The 20798-nt window shown below is 37.0% G+C and overlaps 1 protein-coding gene across 3 annotated transcripts in view; it reads left to right on the forward strand.

Annotated features, from left to right (window-relative positions):
* The first annotated feature begins 6 nt into the window (after positions 1–6).
* Positions 7–20798, forward strand: part of RBM26 (RNA binding motif protein 26) — a 58792-nt gene continuing 38000 nt past the window's right edge. For all 3 annotated transcript variants that reach the window (XM_010079552.1, XM_010079553.1, XM_010079551.1), the window contains exons 1-6: positions 7–82; positions 13316–13434; positions 13968–14104; positions 14958–15046; positions 15637–15848; positions 17772–18032. In XM_010079552.1, the coding sequence (XP_010077854.1) occupies positions 12–82; positions 13316–13434; positions 13968–14104; positions 14958–15046; positions 15637–15848; positions 17772–18032 (889 nt within the window). In that variant the 5' untranslated portion in view covers positions 7–11. The remainder of the gene's footprint in view (positions 83–13315; positions 13435–13967; positions 14105–14957; positions 15047–15636; positions 15849–17771; positions 18033–20798) is intronic.

Here is a 20798-nt window from a genome sequence, read left to right on the forward strand (position 1 = left end):
GGCCGCTCTGGATGGTGGTTAAAATGATCATAGAAAACTTCGAGGCGCTGAAATCCTGGCTCAGCAAAACCTTGGAGCCCATGTGAGTAGCTGCGACCCTTCCTCTTTCCTCCGCCCCCTCCAAAATGAACCTTCCCGTGGAAAAGACGGGGATCCTCAGGGGAGGGAAACGCTGTGCCGGAGAGGCCCGGGAGGGCATCCCGGGAGATGCCCTCCCAGCGCTCTTCTCCCCCGGCCCTCTTTTGCGGGGAGCTCCGTCGTTCGCCCGCTCCCCCGGCGCCGTGCTCGGCTGGGAGGTAGGACCGTCTTTCTCCGGAGGATGCAGCTTTCCCCCCCTAGCGACCGCATTCGTCTTTCCCTTTGTAGCCCAGGCTAAGCGGGAGATAATGTGTCTGCGTGTGCAGCTCACTGTTCCCTGCTCTCAGCCCCCGTAGAGGCCAGGTTAATAACCACGGCCTGCTGCCCTGTCCTGTGGCCTTCTCTGAGAGAGCCCAGGTGCCGCTGCTACGTTTTCCAGGATCTTGGGATCTTCTCAGTACCGTTTTCCATAGGCTCGGCGCACATTGTTCTCGGTCGTTTTGAACATTTGACACTCTCGTTTCCCTCCCCCCGAATAAAAATTGCATCAGTAGAGCGCTTGGGAGTAGGAGCCCCAGAGGATAATTTACCTATTTGTGAATACCTGCTTGGCCTCTAAACATATCATTCATGTGAGTAATTGGGGCTCTTCTGCAAATAGTCCATGCCTTCCTTCTCTGAGTGATATTTTAGTGGAACTGAGATGTGAAATTGGTTTTAAAGGTTTCATCCTCTGCAAGTGTGGTCTCTATAGACATTTTAGATCAAGGCATGCACTTGTCATTCTGAAACACCATGTCTGAATTAAACAGTTGGGGTTTGATTTGAATCAGTAGAACTACAACTTACACATTAATTGTGGTATTAATTTTTATTCTGAGATGTTTGGCCTCTTGGTTTTACTCTAATGCTATCAAATAGGAAAAAACCCCTATTCTGCTTTGTTTTTTATAGTCATTACGGATATACATGTACATGTTTGTGTGGGTTATGCTGAAATACCTTGAATAAGTTATAAGATGCTGGGACATTTTTAGGAGAGCTTCTTGTGTTTTGGAGGGGGTAGGTGTGGTGTTCTTTTTTTTTCCGTAGGGCCTTATCCAAACGACGCTGAAATAGATGAGTCTTGAACGTAATTTCAGTGGACTTTGAGTTAGGCCTGCAGCAAATTATGCTGAGTGCCTTTATATAAAATGTTTGATCCTTAAGACCATGGTAGGATTTTTTAAAGTTATTATTATTTGCAAAAAAATGTATCTTTTTCTTGTAAAGATGTAGTTTTGGGAAGGTGAATTAATCTTCCACTTGGGTCACTGTAAGGTAGTATTAGAATAACAGAGCACATTGGTAAGATGATATTAGAATAACAGAGCATGTTGCGTTCTCTTGTAATAGATCCAGCTAGTCCTCTGGTGCAGAATGCTCCCTGTTAAGTGCCTGGATACCTTTTTGCGTGACTATTCTGTTAATGATAATCATCAGTTTTATAGAAGTGTATAGAGTGTGCTGGTCTAGAGGCGATATTTAACTTTGGAAAATTTGTGATTTCCAAAATACATGAAATGATAAATAATGTACACTTACATCTCAATTGGTCAGCAGCTGGAGATTGATACGTTAGCTTCAAACAGTTTACAAGGAGCATTTTTAAGTTCTGTGAAATCTGAAACGGGAAGTCCACTAGTGATGTTTACAGGAGGGCTTCATCTGACCTCGGAATCCCTTCATTGAGTGAATACATTAAATTCTTTTGATTTTGCAGATCTGTATCCAAAATTTCTTTTATACTGTTCTTCTGCTCTTTCTTGAGTATTATGCATCAGGAGCTGAAGTTTAATCAGTGAATAATAAAAGTTCCCTATTCACAATATAACAAGTGTCAAAAGTTCACCAGATACTACCTATCTGGAGGTAAGTATGGTTCCTCAGTCTTTCCCCTCAAGCTCCATTGGTTAGGGATGGGCAGTAGTAGCTTCTTATCCTGGAAACAAACTCGAGTTGTTCCATGTTTCTCTATATGTTTGAATATTGAACTGTGATATCTGCTAGTAGTAGTCAGCGGTTCAAGGATGAAATAGGGGTTTTCAGTCTTTGTGATCGGTGCAATTTCCTGCTTTTTAGCACTAAAAGGACCAACATGTTTCTGTTAAGTTGAATGTGGTGTGTGAGCAGTTCAGATGTGATTCTCATGCTGGAAAACTTGTGGGGTAGGGAGTTGCTGTCTTGGAGTTGATGTTGAGTTCTCTGAATTTTTAACTTTGGGGGGAGACAAGCCAGCAGGGACTGTTAAATTCAACTGTCGTTCAGCTTTCTGCAGTGTTCTGTGTAACTGCATTACTCCAATAAATGTTGGGATTAGTGGAGAACTATTGTCATTTCCTAGCAGCCAAATACTCTTGGAGCTGCTTCTGATCTCAGCTACCTGAATTGTGTGCCTAAAGCCATAGCTTCTGGCTGTGTGAAAATTTTAGTGTGAAGTTATTTCTAAAGAAGTAACTGCTGTTGGTGCAGTACTAGTACAGTGAGGCCCTAAGTGCTGGTCGTCTGGAGGTGTTACCATAGCCTGAAAATATTTTTTGACTTGTCTCTTCCTTTTAATGAAACAAAAAAACTCCTATGCCAACTGTTTTTGTCTTGTGGCTTTTTCAGAAAGCTTTAGCTGCAAGAGAGGTAGCTGAATTTCCTAAGGAGACTGAGGAAGACACTACTGCATTAGGTCATTAGATGATGTCTATAGTTTTAAGGGGAGAAATGCATTTAAAAAGATACATAAATAAATTGTATACACACGTAAGTCTGTATTTATGTGCTAGTTACCTAGAGCTGAGTAGTTAGAACATGCTTTATTTTCCAAGTTACCCAATTCCAAGTAGCTAGCAGTTTTTAATCAGGATGTATAGCTTGTTCCAAAGGCCGTAGCATGTGTGCTTCTAAAACATAATGTTTCAGAACTAGAAGATAGCAATATCCATAAGGATTATTTCATTTTATCTTGAAGTTTTATCTTTAAACTATTTGAAAGCATTAGCAAGAATGCTCACTTTTTAGTGTAATGAAACAAGTGTGTTATATAATTGTATGGACTGGACGTCATTTGGCTGTTGGATTGCTTTCCCATGGTGCCTCTGGGAAGCACTGTTCATAGACTAGAATGTTTGGAGGAGAGGGATGATGGAGGATTTAAATTTTGGACTTTGCTTGTTTGTTTGTGGTGGGTTGTTGGGTTTTTTGTTTGTTTGTTTTGGACTATAATGCCTTTGGGAAAGCCTTGGTGATCCTCCATACAAACACTCTTTATCTGAGTTGTGTTGAGTTGCAGTGAGGTGGAAACTGCAAATGCTACCATGCTGGAGCATTTACACAGGCCAGCTCTGCTTGAGGGTTGGTAGCTCTAGTAACTTTCTACAGTTCTCCAAAGAGAGGCTGCTTTTGTAGTTTTGGAAATAACTCTGAGCAACTGAGTTTGGTGCACAGAGAATTGCTAAATATGCACAGGGAACCATTACAGATTGAGCTATGCGAATATAGCACCAGTGTAAACAAAGTGGCAAGAGGGTTTTTTTGTGCTCTGGCTGCTCTGTATTTGACTAGAACGATCTTGTATGTTCCACTCCAGTCATCTCTGTAAAGAAAGCATTTGTCAACAGTCATCTTCATTGCTTGCAGACAGTGGTATGCTTAGTTTCTAGTGTTATCCGCTTTTTCTCTTCCATGGCATGGCTTCTGTAAGGTGTTTGAAAGTAATGTTAAAATTGGAATATAACTTGTAATTTCTGCACTAACAAGGTCTTCACTGAGCCGTATTGTGGTGGGTTTCTTTTCTGTGTATCCATTCCAGATCCTATATAAACTATGTATATAATCCTTGATGGAATGTCAGGGTCTGGCTTGGCAAAGTTCCAAGTAGGGATGTCTTTTCCATTTTTTTACTGAATTTGTTTGAACCTCTACCTGTGAAAAAAGTAGCTCTTTTGTACTAATTCCGCACTCACCATTTTGCCTTGTAAGACACTGTAATGTTCTTCCCCTTGTCCTAATTCTTTACAGTGGAAAATTTTCTTATTTTTAATTACTTTGTGTAAAGTAAATTTAATTAAAATCTTCTGCTGGCCCACTGAGTTTTACTTACAACTCTATTAAGTCTCGCATACTTAATTTTTTCTACTTTGCTATATTTATGTTTTTATGAAGCTTTGTTCATGTACTAAATCAGACTTGGAAGGAAGATGAAAAAATATCTAAAAATGTTTATGCACTATTTAGGCATATCTCATTAAAATTGAAAGGTGTTTTGCATTAGTTAATTCTGTAGGTGATCATAGTATTGTAACTACTTATGTCAGAGGGAATAAAATCCAAATTGTTTGAAGAGTATTTTGAATATATTTATCAGTGCAGTGTTTTATGGGAAACAGTCAGTGTGGTCTGGTGTTCAGTTATGCCTTCACTGTTCTATTTTTGTCATGCTTTTCAACCTTTATTAAATATAATAATACTTTTTGGCTGTTTGGATCTTTGCTTAATTTTCAATAGGTTACTGGTTAGTTTTCTTTACCCAGTTACTTAAGAAAGGTAGTGAATAAAAAAGGTTTAACAATGGTTTAAGGAATATTCCAATAAGCCACGATACAAAATAAGTTAAAATGAAAAACTTTGGCTTTTCTTTCCACGTACATTTGGTACACCATCCTACCAGTAACACTCATTGACCCACCAGGAGGTTCCACTCTTGTTTCCCATGAAACTTCCTAAGAAATTCAGAAGCATAGATGTTTCTTTTCATTTAACTCACTCTGTTAACACTTTACATTAAGCTATTTATAACTAAGATAAATAAGGTACAAATACGTGTCATTGATATGTCCTTCTCTTAACACTGGTGAAGTTACTCTTCTACATCTGTTATGAAACTTGATAGTTGGTTCACCTGACTCATGGAGAGCTGCTGTATTTGAGAAATCAAGATTCTTAACTTAGAGTGCTGATACTGCTAAGCATCTGTGTGAAAATGCTGTGATAGAATTAAAATATTGGTATTATAAGGTATAGTTGAAAGCAGAAAATAAAGAAGAGAAAATTGTTCCTGTTACAGGAAACCTTTCTTGTTCTCACGCTGAACATCAACAGCAAAATGGAACCCCTTGGCTGCATCACAAATCATAGAGGCACTATGGTGATTTTTGCTTTCTGCATTGAATATGTGTGTTGGACAACCAGCAGGCTGACAGCTGTTCTGTCTCATGAGGGCTGTCTTGAACCTAGAGGTGGCATTTTAAGCTGCCAGTTTCTGGTTGCAGCTGTATGAACATGTCAGATCTGGGTATCATGATAATTTTGAAGTACTGTGATTACATCAGTAGCTTATATAACAGCGTTGGAGGCTGTTGCATTCCTCAGTGTGTTTCTGTTACTTTAAGCACTGTCAAAGAGTTTATGAAAGTGAGCGTTGTAAGAGTGGTCCTTCTCATCTACAGTAGGATCTCAAGATAAAAGTGGAATCTTGATGAATGGGTCTGTCATTCATTTTACTTATTGTACACTGTAGCTTTTTGTAGATCTTTTTTAGTAGCAACACAACAGAATGGTACAGTTGCCTAAATTAGACTAGTTCCTTTGCCCAATATGCAGTGTAAATTTTTTTCTGTACCCACTCAGCCCTGAAAATACAAAGCATGTCTCTTTCAGCCTTCAAACTTAGCCATGTCCACCCTGGTTAATGCCAAGATTTGAGCAGTATTTTACATAAGTATAAATATTAAGATAAATATAGAATTATTAGGTAAGTATAAATACTGGTCTTTAGGCAACAAAACTAGATTCTGAAATTTAGGGTATAAATTCTCAGGATCAGAGTATGACAAATAGCATGCACCTACGTGTCACTTCCTTTACAGAAAGACCATTCACTGCCTGGAGGACTTCAGATGTGTTTTTGTGGTTTCAGTGTATTGTGCTAGTTTAAATTTGTCAAGGAAGAAGTTTCAGGACTTGCAGCACCGTTTTGGTGTGTACATTATTTTTTTAAAAATGAAGAAAAAAAAAAAACCCTCGTAGCTTCTTTTACCATTTAAAAAAAATAGCATGTCTGAACTAGCTGTGACCAAAATGAAGTCTAGATTGAGGGTCTTGGTGTTAGGCTGAAATAAAGGAAATTAAATATATCTGAAATGAACAAGTAGTGTTTTTGTTACAAGGAGACTTTATGCATGCTTTTTCCCCTAAGTGAGTAACTGTTCAGTTTGTGAAAACTGTCAGATTTCAGTTTGACAGCTTCAGCAGGGGAATTCTGTTATTGTTGTTGTTCAGACTGTAGAAAGGTTATGTACCCTGTAGTTAAACACCACTTACATATCTCTCCCTTTGGGAATTTGCATACATTTGACAAACATTTTCACCAGAGGGTAGACTTTGGGCTACTAGATTTTTCTTTATCAAAAAGTCATGTAGAAAAGTATGAATTAAATTATATTGTCAAAAACCTTAAAAAAATCATTTTTTTATGTAGTGGTTGCGTTGTTGTCTAATAACTGTAAAATTTAAGCAGCAGTTGGTTTTGCCATGCCAGAGAGATTTTTAGCAGAAAAAAGGATTATCCTCTTGTTAAACTGTTTTCTGTAGTGTTTACTACAGCACCATCGTACCAGGGCTGCACCAGATACTATAGATACTGCTTTAAAAAAAGAATACTGGAAATAATTACTTTTTTAAGGCTCTGGTTCAAAGTGGCTACTTTGCTTATTAAGAACTGACTCAAATTATGAATTGCAGCATGAGGAGCTTTATAGTACTGGAGATGTGGTGTTGTTTTTTGTTTTTTTGCTTTTTTAAAGGGAAAATATCTGCGTTTAGATATTTCAGACCTTTCCTCAAGCTAATTAGTTAATAGTTTGAAAGGCTTCAGTTTTACTACATACTACATACATTCTATGTAGGTAGTATACCTATAATATGTATTTTTATTCATCCTGTGCTTTGTCATGTTGGAAAACATTATTTGAGGAAGTCAGACTGGTGTAGGATAAGCAATATTTAGTCTATTTAAATATGTTAATTTTTCAGGTATGTTCTTACCAGTTTCACAACTGTCATTCTTGAATGTGCTTGCCATTTTTTAATTCCTTGCATTTCTTCTTCCTTGGTTTAAGTTTCATCAGGTGGGTGGTTTTGTGGCTTGTTCTTGGTTTTGTTGTTGCTCCTCTTTGTTTTGTTGTTGCTGTTTTTTCTCCTGTCAGTGTGAGTACTGTAACAGAACTCCTGGTGGCCTTCTATTCAGTATTTGCTTGGTGGACAGTTCAGGGCCTTATTGGGGAGACCTGCCCAGAGTTCTCAGTTGACAGTGGAATATTTGGTCCAACAGAGGCTTTCAAATCTGCCTTCCCTTTTGATACCTTTTACATTAAAGTACTAAAATAAACAGCATGTTTTGTCTTTCATTTTAATATATGTTTTTGTACTGATGCTTAAACACATTCGTAGGCACTAACCTGGCAAAATATGTCCTCGGTGTACTGTATTAAAAGTTTGTGTTTATTCTCTCTTAAGACTTGACAGATAGTTACTGTATGCTTCTAGTCAATATCTTTTAAATTGATTGTTATGCAATATTTATGTACAAAGGTATTTTTCTGGTTTAGGTTATCTGCCTTGTTGAATTACTTATAGCTGTTTTGACAAACTCTTAAGTCAGTATAAGCTCTATTGTTAATAAGGGGTTTTGTACGTGCAGCTGCACCAGTAACATTTTTTTTTGCAAACAACTCTAACAATTTAAATATTCCACGTCCACTGTATTTGTAAGTTAAGGCTGATGCCTGTAATTGCATGGTGATTATAAAAATCCAAGTGGCTTCTCAGAACATATTTAGTACTTTATATTTTAAAATATGTAAATCTGAGTATTAGAAACAGATAGATTTAGTGGTGTTTAATGAATTGCAAAGTAGTCAATTAAAAAAAAAGACCGTACAAAGCAGTGAGTCTTCTTCTGCCAAATTACTTTCCCCTTCTCAAACATTTATTATTTAGATATATATATTTTTTTTTAAGGCTTAAGTTTACTCTAACAACTTCGGCTTTCCTCTTCTGCTTTATTTTCTTTTTTTGAAATGGAAATTTCAAATAATGACTGCAGAACCAGATGAGACGAGAAACAAAGGGTTCTGAAAGAGAGATTTTGAACTTAGTGAAGTTTGTTGCAGTTATGAGCTCTTGCTCCTACAATTGAACAAAATATTTTATTGGGTGTTACTTTCCTTTTTTAGGTTTTTCTCTGGTGGTTAGCAGATGGAGGTATCCAGATCATTCTCTGAAGAACATGTAGAGCTCTAGCAAGAGGATTCTTCCATCTATGCCTGTACATTAAGTACTGTTTATTAAAGCAGGATTACAAGAGCAATCTCCCTTGTTTAATATAGAGCAGCAGACACTGCATATTCTCTTGCTGATGGAGTACAGACTCTGAAAAAAGCATTAATAGAACTAAAACCATGTAGCGTTACTAGTTAGAATCATATATACTGAAAGTGGGTGTGAGAAAACATGCAGTGGTATTTAATTGTAGTATGCACTGGGATGTACCTGCTGCAATGGAAATGAGTTCAGATTACTTGTGCCAACTGGCTTTTGTTTGTTTGTTAAAGAAAATATGAACAAGAAAACAGGAGGAGAAATCTATGTTTACTGATGCTTGTTACAGCTTGCAGCACATGCCTACAAAAAGTTGAGGGGATGTAGATATGGATTTCAAAGTCAAGAAATGTTGTTTTACATGTTTAAATGCCTGTGAACATCTTCCTAGTAACCAAATTTTATCATAAGTATGAAGTTATGTCAAAATTTCTGTCACACTTTTGTGCAGATTCCCTTGATGCTCAAGTCTGTGATGTATCACAACGTGTTCAAGTTAAGCTGAGGATTCAAACCTGTATCTAACAATTGAAAATGTGTATCATTCAGTGAACACTGTAATTGAAATATAAATTTATTTTGAATGCAGCTTAGGCTGTTTTAAAGGTGTAGGTGGTATTATGATTTTTCTAATTTTTCTTAATTGCCAGTTAAGTACCTTTATTAATCTTGTAATCTGCAGGAATATAGCATGATGCATAAGTCCTTGTGCTACACCTTATTTTGCTGCCATTGGCATAGGTGCCTTTCCTGTTGCCTTCAAAGTGACAACACTTAATAAAACAATGTCAACTATAAGAGCATAAAATAAAAGACAGAGGTTTAGAAAAACTGATAAAGCTAGCTCAATATGGGTGAAAAATCCATGTATGCCCAACAAAGATACAGCAAGCACATTGTATACTATTCACACACAAAGGCTCCTATCCTGTAAGTAAAATACCGTCAAACTAGAGAACGCATGAACTTGTTTATCAGAAGAAACTCAAAAGCTTCTATAATCCAAGCCAACAGATTTTGACCAAACCAAAGAATGGAGAATTTATACAGAACGTTTCAGAATACAGTCTGAATGAAAAAGTAGAAAGGAATTGTTTTTAAAAAAAGCAACTCTTTCTCAAACAAAACCATTAACAATAATATCCAGAACTTTAACAGCTATAAAGAACAGAAATTTTCAGACAGACCTCTTGTATTCACGGTTTTATAAAGTTTAAATGTCTTTTTTTACTTCATGAGACCAGTTATTCCTGTCTTCCACCATTTCAGTTTGCTAACAATTGAATTTTAGCATAATTTTAAAAAGCAAAAAGGCAAAGCATTTCATAAGAGTCTGAAAACCAGTAAAAGATCAGACTGTAACCCTGTTAAATGTAAAATAGTAGCTACAGAAACAAGCATTGTCTTCACAATACTGTGGAGAAAACAGTTTTTTTTTTTTTTTCAAGCTCTGAACAACAGATACAGAAGAGGAGACTGCTGTTTCAATCAGTACATAAAAAAGGAAGTCAGCCTTCTGTGTAAAGATCATTAGCAGTTTAACATTAAAAAGTGAAAAGAAATTGTGTACAATCATATTGTCAGTTTACAAAAACATTGTTCCATCTTGCTCTCACAAAATGCATTATATTCATTATTGCTTAATTGGCATCAATTTGTAGTAGTTCATCTGTTATTATTTCTTAAAAGATAGTGTGTGTTGAATAGCCAAAATAGATACAGTGTTTTAACTTAAAAGCATGTAAGTTCTTTGTTTGCATACAGGGGAATTTCTGTATTTGCATATTGTAATAGAGTTCAGCATGATTATTTTGTGTTGTATTGCATACAGAGTGATTGATAGGTGCTAAGACAGTGAAAGGAGAAAGTGATTCTGTGTTTTGGAAATTAAAATTACATTTATGTACATCTTTATTGAGGATATTTTCTTGAGAGTATCTTGGAGTTGGGTGGATGGATTAAAATTCTGAGGTCATTCTAGGATGGACAATATTATGAGGATTTCCAAACTCATCACTTGTGGGAGGCAGGGGGTGGGGGGGAAGCACTAGCTGTTCATCACTTTTAAACAAGGTTGGTTTGTTTGTTTGGGGGCTTTGTTTTATTTTTTTATTGCACCTTTTGGAGTCTAGGTAGCTTTCCAGAGGAGATTTTCCATTTTCTACCCTGCTCGTGAGAGAGGAATTACTTTAAACTGAATATGAGGTTGCTGTATGGACACTACTGTAGGAGCTGGAGAATTAAATTATGTTGTGGTAGCTGACAGCAGTGGGCTTTTACCTTCTAGGCTGACTTTTTTTTCTCTTTTTTTGGCAAATAATTTTGAGTTCACATGTGTCATCATTCAATTCAGTTGTGGCAGATTTTAAACTGTGACAGCTGACTCATATCAGAACTGAATTTGTGGAAATAGAAATTAAATAAGTCAGCTTGTAATGTTGTATTTGATTCCTGTGGAGGCTAGAAAGGAGGAGAAAAGAACTGAGGATTATAATGTGAAAATTGTCCCCTCTCCCCAAAATTGTTTTCCTGTTACGGCTACAGATAGATAATATGAAAATAGCACACTAATTTTCCAATGTATGATTCAGCTTGAAACTGGGAGAGGACTGAAAAACTTCAGTGGTGACATTGAAATTGCATTAAGGAACAGGAAAAAAAAAATTTGCAAGCTCAAGCCTTGAGAAGTTATGAAATGCTGGCCTTAGGGCCTTCTGGGGGCTGCACTTGACAAGAACCTTCACTGCAGCCTATGATGAACACTCGGTTCATCAGGCTTTGAGATTATCTGCTTGGGTGATGTGCTCAGGTGCAGAAGAAGAGACCATGCAGTCCTCCTGCTCTTGCTCTAAGAGGTTATTTGTGTCCCTGCTTCCAATATGACTTCGTGCTTGGGACAGCATTTTATTTTGGATAAAGAGTTCTTGAATCTGAACAGGGCCAAACCAGATGTGATAGTTGAAGGACAACCTTTCTGAATAATTTTCGGATGGTGTGCTGTTTATTTTTTGATTTACAATATGTATTTGTATTTTGTTAGTTTAGTGTGTGCAGGTTCTTCTGGAATGTAGACCGATTGCAAACTTCCATCTCCTTTATCTATGAATAATGCAGACTAATACAGAATACTGTAGTACGGCCCCTAGCAGCTTAAATTGCTTTTACAGCATGAAATTCTGCTATTGCCTGCTTTCTAGAGGATGCAGAGTTACATTTGAAGCTCTGACCTTTAGCTTCAGAGCAGTCTGTGCTGGGCCCAGGCTATCGAGAGGATCTCCTGAGGATGGATGCCAGCAGATCTGCTTCTGTTGCCTAGTGGATATGTTTGCAGGGAGGATGTTGCTTACTGTGCAGGAGATAGACTCTTTGGAGAGAGGAATTGGATAGCGTGATACAGTGAAGGATTTGGTTTCTTCTGCCCAGTGTCTAAAATACATGTTATTAAAATGATCGATATTCAGATTTATAACTAAGCTTCCACATTGGCTTTTTTTTTCTTTAATGTGGGAGAGATTGGGAACTGCTGTTTTGTTCCTTCATTGTGACTAGAGGACTTCTGTGCTGGAACAGTGTTTGTATGATACTCACATTCAGTGCAACTCCCTGACCACAGTTTAATTTTACCTATTTCTCAGTTATTTTTGTCAGACAATGTACAGTTACGATGTATCTGCAATTTTTCTCTTGTTGTAGTTCTTTAGAACGCTAGTATTAACTTTGATCACCCCCCAAACAAGCTAGCTGTGGCTGTACCACATGACAAGTGGGTGTGTGTTAAATCCCACCTGGTTTTGCGGGGACTGAGGTCTTCCTTTGGTGTATGCTAAATAATGGGATTAAATGGTTAAGAAGATGCTGCTGTTCTGCCTGATAAACCAGTGTCTCACCATTTCATTAGTTACTGGCTTTGAATTATGAAGTGTGAAATGGTTTTCTGCAGTATTCTCACTTGCTTTGGCAGGTTTTACTCTGTAACACTGCTACAAAGTTTGTTGTAGATTACTGTTCATGAAACATCGTAATAAAATTATATCAGTTATATTAAATAATGTTCGACTTAATGTGGTTATACAGCTTACTCTGTTGTTAAGTTCTTAGTTGCTGTGAACAAGACTGTCAGCTTCTACACTGAAGTGCTCCATACTTAGTTTTAGATTTAATTTAGATGTCTGAAACGGATAATGATCCCCTAAATTTCACTTCCTTGTCTGTGAACCTCTTAGGGAGATGGCCATGATAATATTGTATGAACACTTGTTTCTTAGGCTTTCGAAGCAAGGTTTTTCTGTTAATCTGCTGTTCATGGTGTTCATATGTATGTAGTGATAAAATTCTTTAAAAACATATTTAAGAGAAAGAGCCTTTCTGAGAGTCTGTATTTTTTCATAGCATAGATCGCTTTTGCTGTATCATGGTATTAATTTGTAATTAGTTAAACTGACTTTTCCCAATAACAGTTACTCAGTATTACAAGCAGAATTAATGATGTTGTCATTGTGAAATTATGGAAGTATTTGTTATATTTGTAGTTGTTTTTAAAACTTAGACAATTGGGGGTGTTTCATTCTAAAGAGTTCTTTCTAGTTTACTGTGAAGTGCTCAGTGGCATATTGTCTGGAAATATTCTAAGAAATTACTTCTCTGGAAAAAAAAGGTGATACTTAGTGATCGTAGGTATCTGGACTCTGTCTGAAAAAATACCTGAGTGTTTTTCAGTTGCTTTGGTAGGAAAGGCTTTCGTCCTCTGTATGTATTGTTCATAGTTTCAGACATTAACTTCTGTAATTTAATTGCTTCCCCCCCCCCCCTTTTTTTTTTAATCTGTTTGCAGATGTGATGCAGATCCATCTGCTCTAGCTAAATACGTTCTGGCTTTGGTAAAGAAAGATAAAAGTGAAAAGGAACTGAAGGCATTGTGTGTTGATCAGCTGGATGTGTTTCTTCAGAAAGGTATGGTCTTTTGTCGTAACAATTAAGCTTGAATGAAAAGTCTGTCATTCAAACAATCTTTTACCATAGGATTGTGCATTTATCTCTTTATTAGCTTTGTTACTTTGAAGTATGTAATTCAATATTCATGACATAATTTGTTTTAAAAAACAGGTCTATAGCACAATATGTGCATGTTTGTGTCTATTAGTATTCCTGGAAGAAAATTATGGATGTTAAGAGTTGTTGCCAGAATTTGAAGTATTGGAGCTTTGTATATATTCCAGAAATATTCTTCCAGATGTTTTATTAAGAGACATTAAATAATTCAAGGATTGAAAACATTTGTGAAACATCATTATTATTGACATGTTTCTTGACTCTGTAAATGTCCTTTTAAAATATAAAATTAGCAGAGTATTTAAAAAAATACTCTGTTGTTTTAACTTTCTGGTGAATGGTGTGTTTTGGGTTTTTAAAAAATTTATTTATTTTTAAAGTAAATGTTAACTGAAGTTTTGAATAATGGATGTTTGTACACTCTTTACTTTTAGAAACTCAGATTTTTGTGGAAAAACTGTTTGATGCTGTGAATACAAAAAGCTATCTACCTCCACCAGAACAACCATCGTCAGGAAGCCTGAAAGTAGAATTTTTTCAGCATCAGGAAAAAGAGGCAAAAAAAGAAGAGGTGAGCATTGATTTTATTTTAAATTTGTTTTTTTTTTCCTCATTCCTATAGTTTTCTTATGTAGTTCAACTTAATCGTGTTTGTTTGTTTGTTAATAATAGTACCAAACTTAGACTATCATTAAAACATGTCAGCAGATTCGTGCCTAGTACGTTGAGTACCTGTGCACAATTTTTCTAGACATAAATGGGTGATTCGAAGGTAATCCAAAATTATTCTGGCTAGGCAAATGTAAATAAAGTTACTGAGTAGTGTAGGACTTGCAGTACAACCTGTATCAGTGCTTTGCTCAGGATTGCTGTTTTAGTTACGCTATCCTTTAATTTGGCATAAATCCCAATAGCAGTCCTCATTCATCCAGATGCTTATGAATGGATAACATCCTTATTCTGATATAAGTGTTTAAGTTCTTCTTTGAGCCAGAAAAGAAGAGTAGGTTTCTCCTTTTCAACAGAAGCCTAGGTTTGGCTGCACGAAAGTGTTTAAACGTGATCTGAACCAGCTGATCTGCTCATGAAGAGATGACCTTACTGTGTCAATTATTGAGTGTTCATGTCTTCCCAGATCTATTGCTCCACCTCGTTACGGATTTTTCTTTAAGCAGTTCTTATTGTGCTACACTGAAAATACATCCGCTTTTGCTACAGGCAGACAAAAATCCATAATCTAATAATTAATAATGTAGTATGTTATGAAGATTATCTAAATGCATTAGACACAGAAATATTTCAGTTCAGTGTTATTGCTGACTTAGCTCAGCATTTGGAATTTTTTGGTTTTATTTGATTATGCAGAAATCTCCATTTATACTCTACTTTCATTTTGATCTAATGTATATATACTTTAAATTCAGATAGTTAAAGAGGAAGAGCGAGAGAAAAAGTTTTCTAGAAGATTAAATCACAGCCCTCCTCAGTCAAGTTCTCGCTACAGAGATACCAGGTAATAAATTCTGCTTAACCTCTTGTACTGTATCAGTAATCAGATGGATTTGGATTTTTACAGTGTTACTAAATTAAATATTTCCTTTCTGTATGGTCACCTAATAAGCCTAAAAATAAGATTTTTATGTATATGTGGTTAAATTAGGAGTATGTAAGTGACAGTGTAAACTGTCTCTACTTTATGAACAACTGTCACTTTTTGGGTTTTATGAATAATTTTTGTATTATATTTGTGGTTTACATTACAGTTACACGGTTCATTATTGAGATTGAATTGTGATAATTTTAATTTAGAAGCCTTTTCTTCAGTAACTGTTACCTTTTTAGTGTTTCCACTTGGGGAAGGTGCCCTATGGGGCAGAAACAGTATTCTACACGCATTTTAAAATCCTGTGGATGGTGAAAGTAAAATGTGTGAAGCAAATAAATTTTAAGTCTTCTAAGAAGAAGGGAATGACCATAGCTAGATTCCTTTTGCAGCTTTTCTGTAATTTTCCATTGCCATTCCTTGAGGTTGTTAATGGTAATTAGGTTTTTAAGTTATGGCTTCATAATTCTTGTAATTAACCTACAAAATTACATGTTTAGAAGCCGTGATGAAAGGAAGAAAGATGAACGTTCTCGGAAGAGAGATTATGACCGAAATCCTCCCAGAAGAGATTCCTATAGGGATCGATACAACAGAAGAAGAGGGAGGAGTCGGAGCTACAGCAGGAGTCGAAGTAGAAGTTGGAGCAAAGAGAGACTGCGGGATCGGGATCGAGACCGGACCAGAAGCCGGAGCAGAACGCGAAGCAGAGGTACCAACAGTTGCTCTCTAAATCACGGTGAATGTTGCCTACAAAATTTAGACGCTAAACTTAAACACTATGTTCAAGATGTACCAAAATTTCCTCTGTTGTTTTTGTTTCTTTGTTCAAATTCAGCTTGGTTTTCTCTGGAAATGAGGCTTATATGATGGTTTTCAGTGTTTGTTTTCCCTTCTTTCCCTCCATTCTTCTTTAATACCTTTGACAGTGTTGCCCATGTCTAAGCAATATTGTAGGGGAGGCAGAAAAAATCCAAGCTAATTGCATTTCATTAAGTTTTAGGAAACTCAGAGTCTGGTTTGGGAAGATAAAGAAATTAATACCTATCTACGGAGGTGGAACTGGCAGAAATTACCTGTTTGGCAGCAAATGACTTGTCAGGCAGAACTGTACAGCTCTGTTATTTTTGTCTTGTCGCCTTCTTGGTGTCATAGGGAGAGGCTGAAATTATTACAGTAAATATTTGTGTTTGCATGCCTATCTATAGGACTTAAGGCTTATGTACAGGAGTTTTTTGAATTAAGATTCTTTAAAAACAAAGCTATTTCTTCAGCTGAAAAGAATGCTTTCTGCCCTCTCCCCCCCTCCCCCATTATTACTGGTAAATTGAAAAAGTGCATTGACAGTCATTTTATAATCTCTTTATTCTGTTTTAAGCAATGCAGAGGTAAAAAATAGTATGGCTTAAATCTCCTGTGTATTATTTTTCTTTCTGTAGAATGGGCCTTGCTAACTCAGCCTTAAAAGTAGGAATGCACAGTTCCTGAAAATATGTAAGCAGATATTTTCCAAACAACTTAGGAATGAGCAAGTTAAATAGCATGCAGCAGTTTAACTAGAAGATTACAATGTGATTAAATCTTAAATTAAGGATTACTTTACATAAAATGGGAATATTTTAGAGACAATATTTTATTGAGAAAGCTTTGTTTCTTTTTCTAAGTACATTAAAAAAGCCTGTTTTACCCACACGCATCAGCCTTCTTTAAGACTTTTTTTATTAACGTTCCTTTAATGTGGGGTTGTTTGAGTCTACCAGTTTACCTCATGACAGAACTCTGCTGTCTTAATCTGGATACTTCCTGTTTATTTGGTGGTAAAACCAGAAAATTAAGAGAATAGTCTGTATGTATTCACAAGAAAAGGTCACGTTACTGGTGTATCTGGCCAGGAGCGTTCCACACCTGTCAACTATTATTATTTCTCCAGTCGTGACAAAGCTTTGCATGTGGTTAAATATAGGCATTTGAATACAGATAAAATGAAGATAAGCAAAGCACAGATATAACAATAATAGTGTCTCGAAACATCAAAGAGATTTGATTTTATAGTATTTAAGTGGTGGCTACCTTTTTCTTGCCCATTGCTTCCCTTTTCAGAATAATTTCCTATCTGAAGTTTTTAAAATAAATGCATCACTGTAGAAGATGTACTCTGCTTGAAGTTAAATAGGGTTTCTGCTTTATTGTGTGTGTAGCTGTTGTTAAAATAGCCCAGTGGCTGACTATGTACTTTTAAGATTATTATTTTTCAGATTAAACCTTTGCAATGTAGAATCATGGAATAATTGTGGTAGGGAGACACCTCTGAAGGTCATCTGGTCCAACAGCCTTTCTCAAAGCAGATAAACTAGAGCAAGTTGCTCAGGATCCTATCCAGTTGGGTTATAAATAACTCCAAGGGTGATGACTCTACAGGAACCCTGGGCAGCCTGTAGAACATTTCAATTATAATTTTTATATTTTCAGTTGAAGAGATGTGCAGGAAAGATACTGAAATAGGTTAGTGGCTGTTTCTGGTAAAAATGTGCAGAAGGAATCATCCAGTACAGCTATGTTTGTTTGTTTGTTTTTTTAAATTTATTTTGATGGTTTGTGGGTTGTGTTTTTTTTTGTTTTGTTTTGTTTTTTACAGAAAGGGATTTGGGAAAGCCAAAATATGATATGGATAGAACAGATCCACTAGAGAACAATTATACTCCAGTTTCTTCTGTGACAAATATTTCATCTGGCCACTACCCTGTCCCTACACTGAGCAGCACTATTACTGTTATTGCTCCTGCTCATCATGGAAATAACACTACTGAAAGCTGGTCAGAGTTCCATGAAGAGCAGCTGGACCACAACTCCTATGGAAGACCTCCGCTGCCAAAGAAACGCTGTAGAGATTATGATGGTAAGTCTGTATATTTTTCAGTTGCTTCCTTCAGCTATGATTGGCCCCTTTCTGAAAAGATTGGGGTAATTTTCCTTTCTTTTCTGGATCTCCTCTAATACTGTGCATTTTGTATTACACAATTCTTGAACACAAATTTCAGCCCACTTCTTTTAAATATTTTTATTAGTGTTTGTATAGTTTTTTAGTTACTAGAATTATTTTGTAGAGATGAAACGTAGCATATTTTATATTTAAAAAATTATATTTAAAAAGTTATGTTTTACACAGGTTTCCTGTCTTACGTCATGTTGAATCCAAGTACTGAATTTGATAGTTTTGACAATGATTATCACCGTACTGACCTCATCATTTTTTTTATTCCATCCTACCTAAGTGATAAAATTTTAACTAGAAAACTCTAGAGCTGCAGCTTCCCAGACTCATGTTAACCCCTTTTTTTCAGTCTAAGTGTTAAAATGGGGTGAGTTTTTGTGCTTGTCTGTATCTTAAGCTGTCATTTTTTTCATGTCTTATGCTGAAATCCACACAAGATGCTGCTTCAGTTGGCAGTGACTTAGCTAAATTCAGCCAGTCAACCTGTTAGCTCAGAAGAGTTTAGGTTTCCCCCTAGAGTTTTTTTTTCTGAGGAGTTTTTTTTGTTGTTGTATACCACAATGACTAGTTTAAGGTCTAGGCCAGTTTACATTCAGAACTCTGATTAGAATAGTAGTATTGTACGTTTTTTTTTTTTTGTAAAGTAAAGAAAATGGGAGGCTGACCTCTAAAGTGTTGGCAGAGTTGTACTAGTGAAGAATAGCTTTGCCAGTGTACGTCACAGCAATACTGTGGAGTAAATAGAGTTGTGAAAGTGTGGTTTTGTTTTGAAGTTTTCTTCTAATACACACAAATATAGGCTGGGCGGAGAGTGGATAGAGAGCAGCTCTGAGGAGAAGGACTTGGGGGTATTGATGGATGAGAAGCTCAACATGAGTCGGCAGTGTGCGCTTGCAGCCCAGAAAACCAACTGTGTCCTGTGCTGCATCAAAAGAAGCATTAGCAGCAGGTCAAAGGAAGTGATTCTCCCTCTCCACTCTGCTCTTGTGAGACCCCACCTTGAGCGGTGTGTTCAGATGTCGGGCCCCCAACATAAAAAAGACCTGGACCTGTTTGAGAGGGTCCAGAGGAGGGTCACAAAATGGGTCAGAGGACTGGAGCACTTCCCCTGTGAGGACAGGCTGAAAGAGTTGGGGTTGTTTAGCCTGGAGAAGAGAAGGCTCCGAGGAGACGTCATAGCAGCCTTCCAGTACCTGAAGGGGGCTACAGGAGAGATGGAGAGACAGTCTTGATGAGGGAGTGTAGTGAGAGGACAAGGGGTAATGGGTGTAAGCTGAAAGAGGGGAGATTTAGACTAGACATTAGGAAGAAATTTTTCACAGTGAGGGTGGTGAGGCACTGGCACAGGTTGCCCAGGGAAGTTGTGGATGCCCCATCCCTGGAGGTGTTCAAGGCCAGGCTGGATGAGGCTTTGAGCAACCTGGTCTAGTGGAGGGTGTCCCTGCCCATGGCAGGGGAGTTGGAACTTGATGATCTTTAAGGTCCTTTCCAACCCAAACCATTCTATGATTCTATAATGCAAGCTGAGCTGCAGACCATTGTGTCATGGTCTCGCAGCTCTACAGGTTTTTTAGAAAGGAATAAAATGTGAAGGCTGGTATGTTTTTGAAATAAAATCTACAGTCATGACACTGAAACTTTGTGTCTTTCACAGTCTTGTCTTCTATAGCAGCATATTATTTCTGATTTGTGAGTATGAAGCAAATGGTAATGTGTTGGAAAATTGTGATATAGTTGTGCTCAAATTTTTACTGTTTTTTTTTTCCCCTTCACATTTCTGACTCTTAGTAAAATCTCTCAGTAGATATCTGCTTTTCTTATGTCTGTTTGTCTCTTCTACATTTTTAAGCTCATCTCTCTCCAGTGGCTAGCTGGTTCCAACATACTGCTCTGTCTACACTTTCACATTTTCTATTTGGCCCTCTCCAGAATGTGTTACAATTTATATGTTCTATAACTCTTCCTAAAGAGGAGGTAATACAGACTGCTTTTTAGCATCATGTTTTGAGGAAGTGGACAGTCAGATTTCTTCCTGTTTTAGTGGAGTTTTGAACTTTTCCCCCATATTGCATTGTATTGTATTGGGGTGTTTTTTTTTTTGTGGAGGCTGTTACTAAACAGGTAATCATGGCATGGTAGAATTGTTTGGGTTGGAAAGGGATCTTTAAAGGTTGTCTAGTCCAGGCCCCCTGCAATGAGCAGGAACATCTTCAACTAGATCAAGTTGCTCAGGGCCCTATCCAACCTGACCTTGAGTGTTTCCAGGGATGGGGCATCTACAACCCCTCTGGGCAGCCTGTCGCAGTGTTTCACCACCCTCATTGTAAAACATTTCTTTCTTACATCTGGTCTAAATCTACCCTCCTTTAGTTTAAAACCAGTGCCACTTGTCCTATCACAGCAGGCCTTACTAAAAGTAAAAAGTCTGTCCCAGTCTTTCTTATAAGCCTCCTTTAGGTATTGAAAGGCCACAGTAAGGTCTCCCCAGAGCCTTCTCTTCTCTAGGCTGAACAACCCCAACTCTCAGCCTTTCCTCATAGGAGAGTGTTCCATCCCTCTGATCGTTTTTATGGCCTTCTTCTGCAGCTGCTCTAATGTTTTCATTGCGTGTAAAAGAAAAGAAGTGAATGCATATTCATCTTTATTCATATATGTACGTTTTGTATTTAC

The sequence above is a fragment of the Pterocles gutturalis genome, unplaced genomic scaffold (assembly GCF_000699245.1).
Source record: "Pterocles gutturalis isolate BGI_N339 unplaced genomic scaffold, ASM69924v1 scaffold11369, whole genome shotgun sequence".
In the NCBI taxonomy this organism is placed as follows: Eukaryota; Metazoa; Chordata; class Aves; order Pterocliformes; family Pteroclidae; genus Pterocles; species Pterocles gutturalis.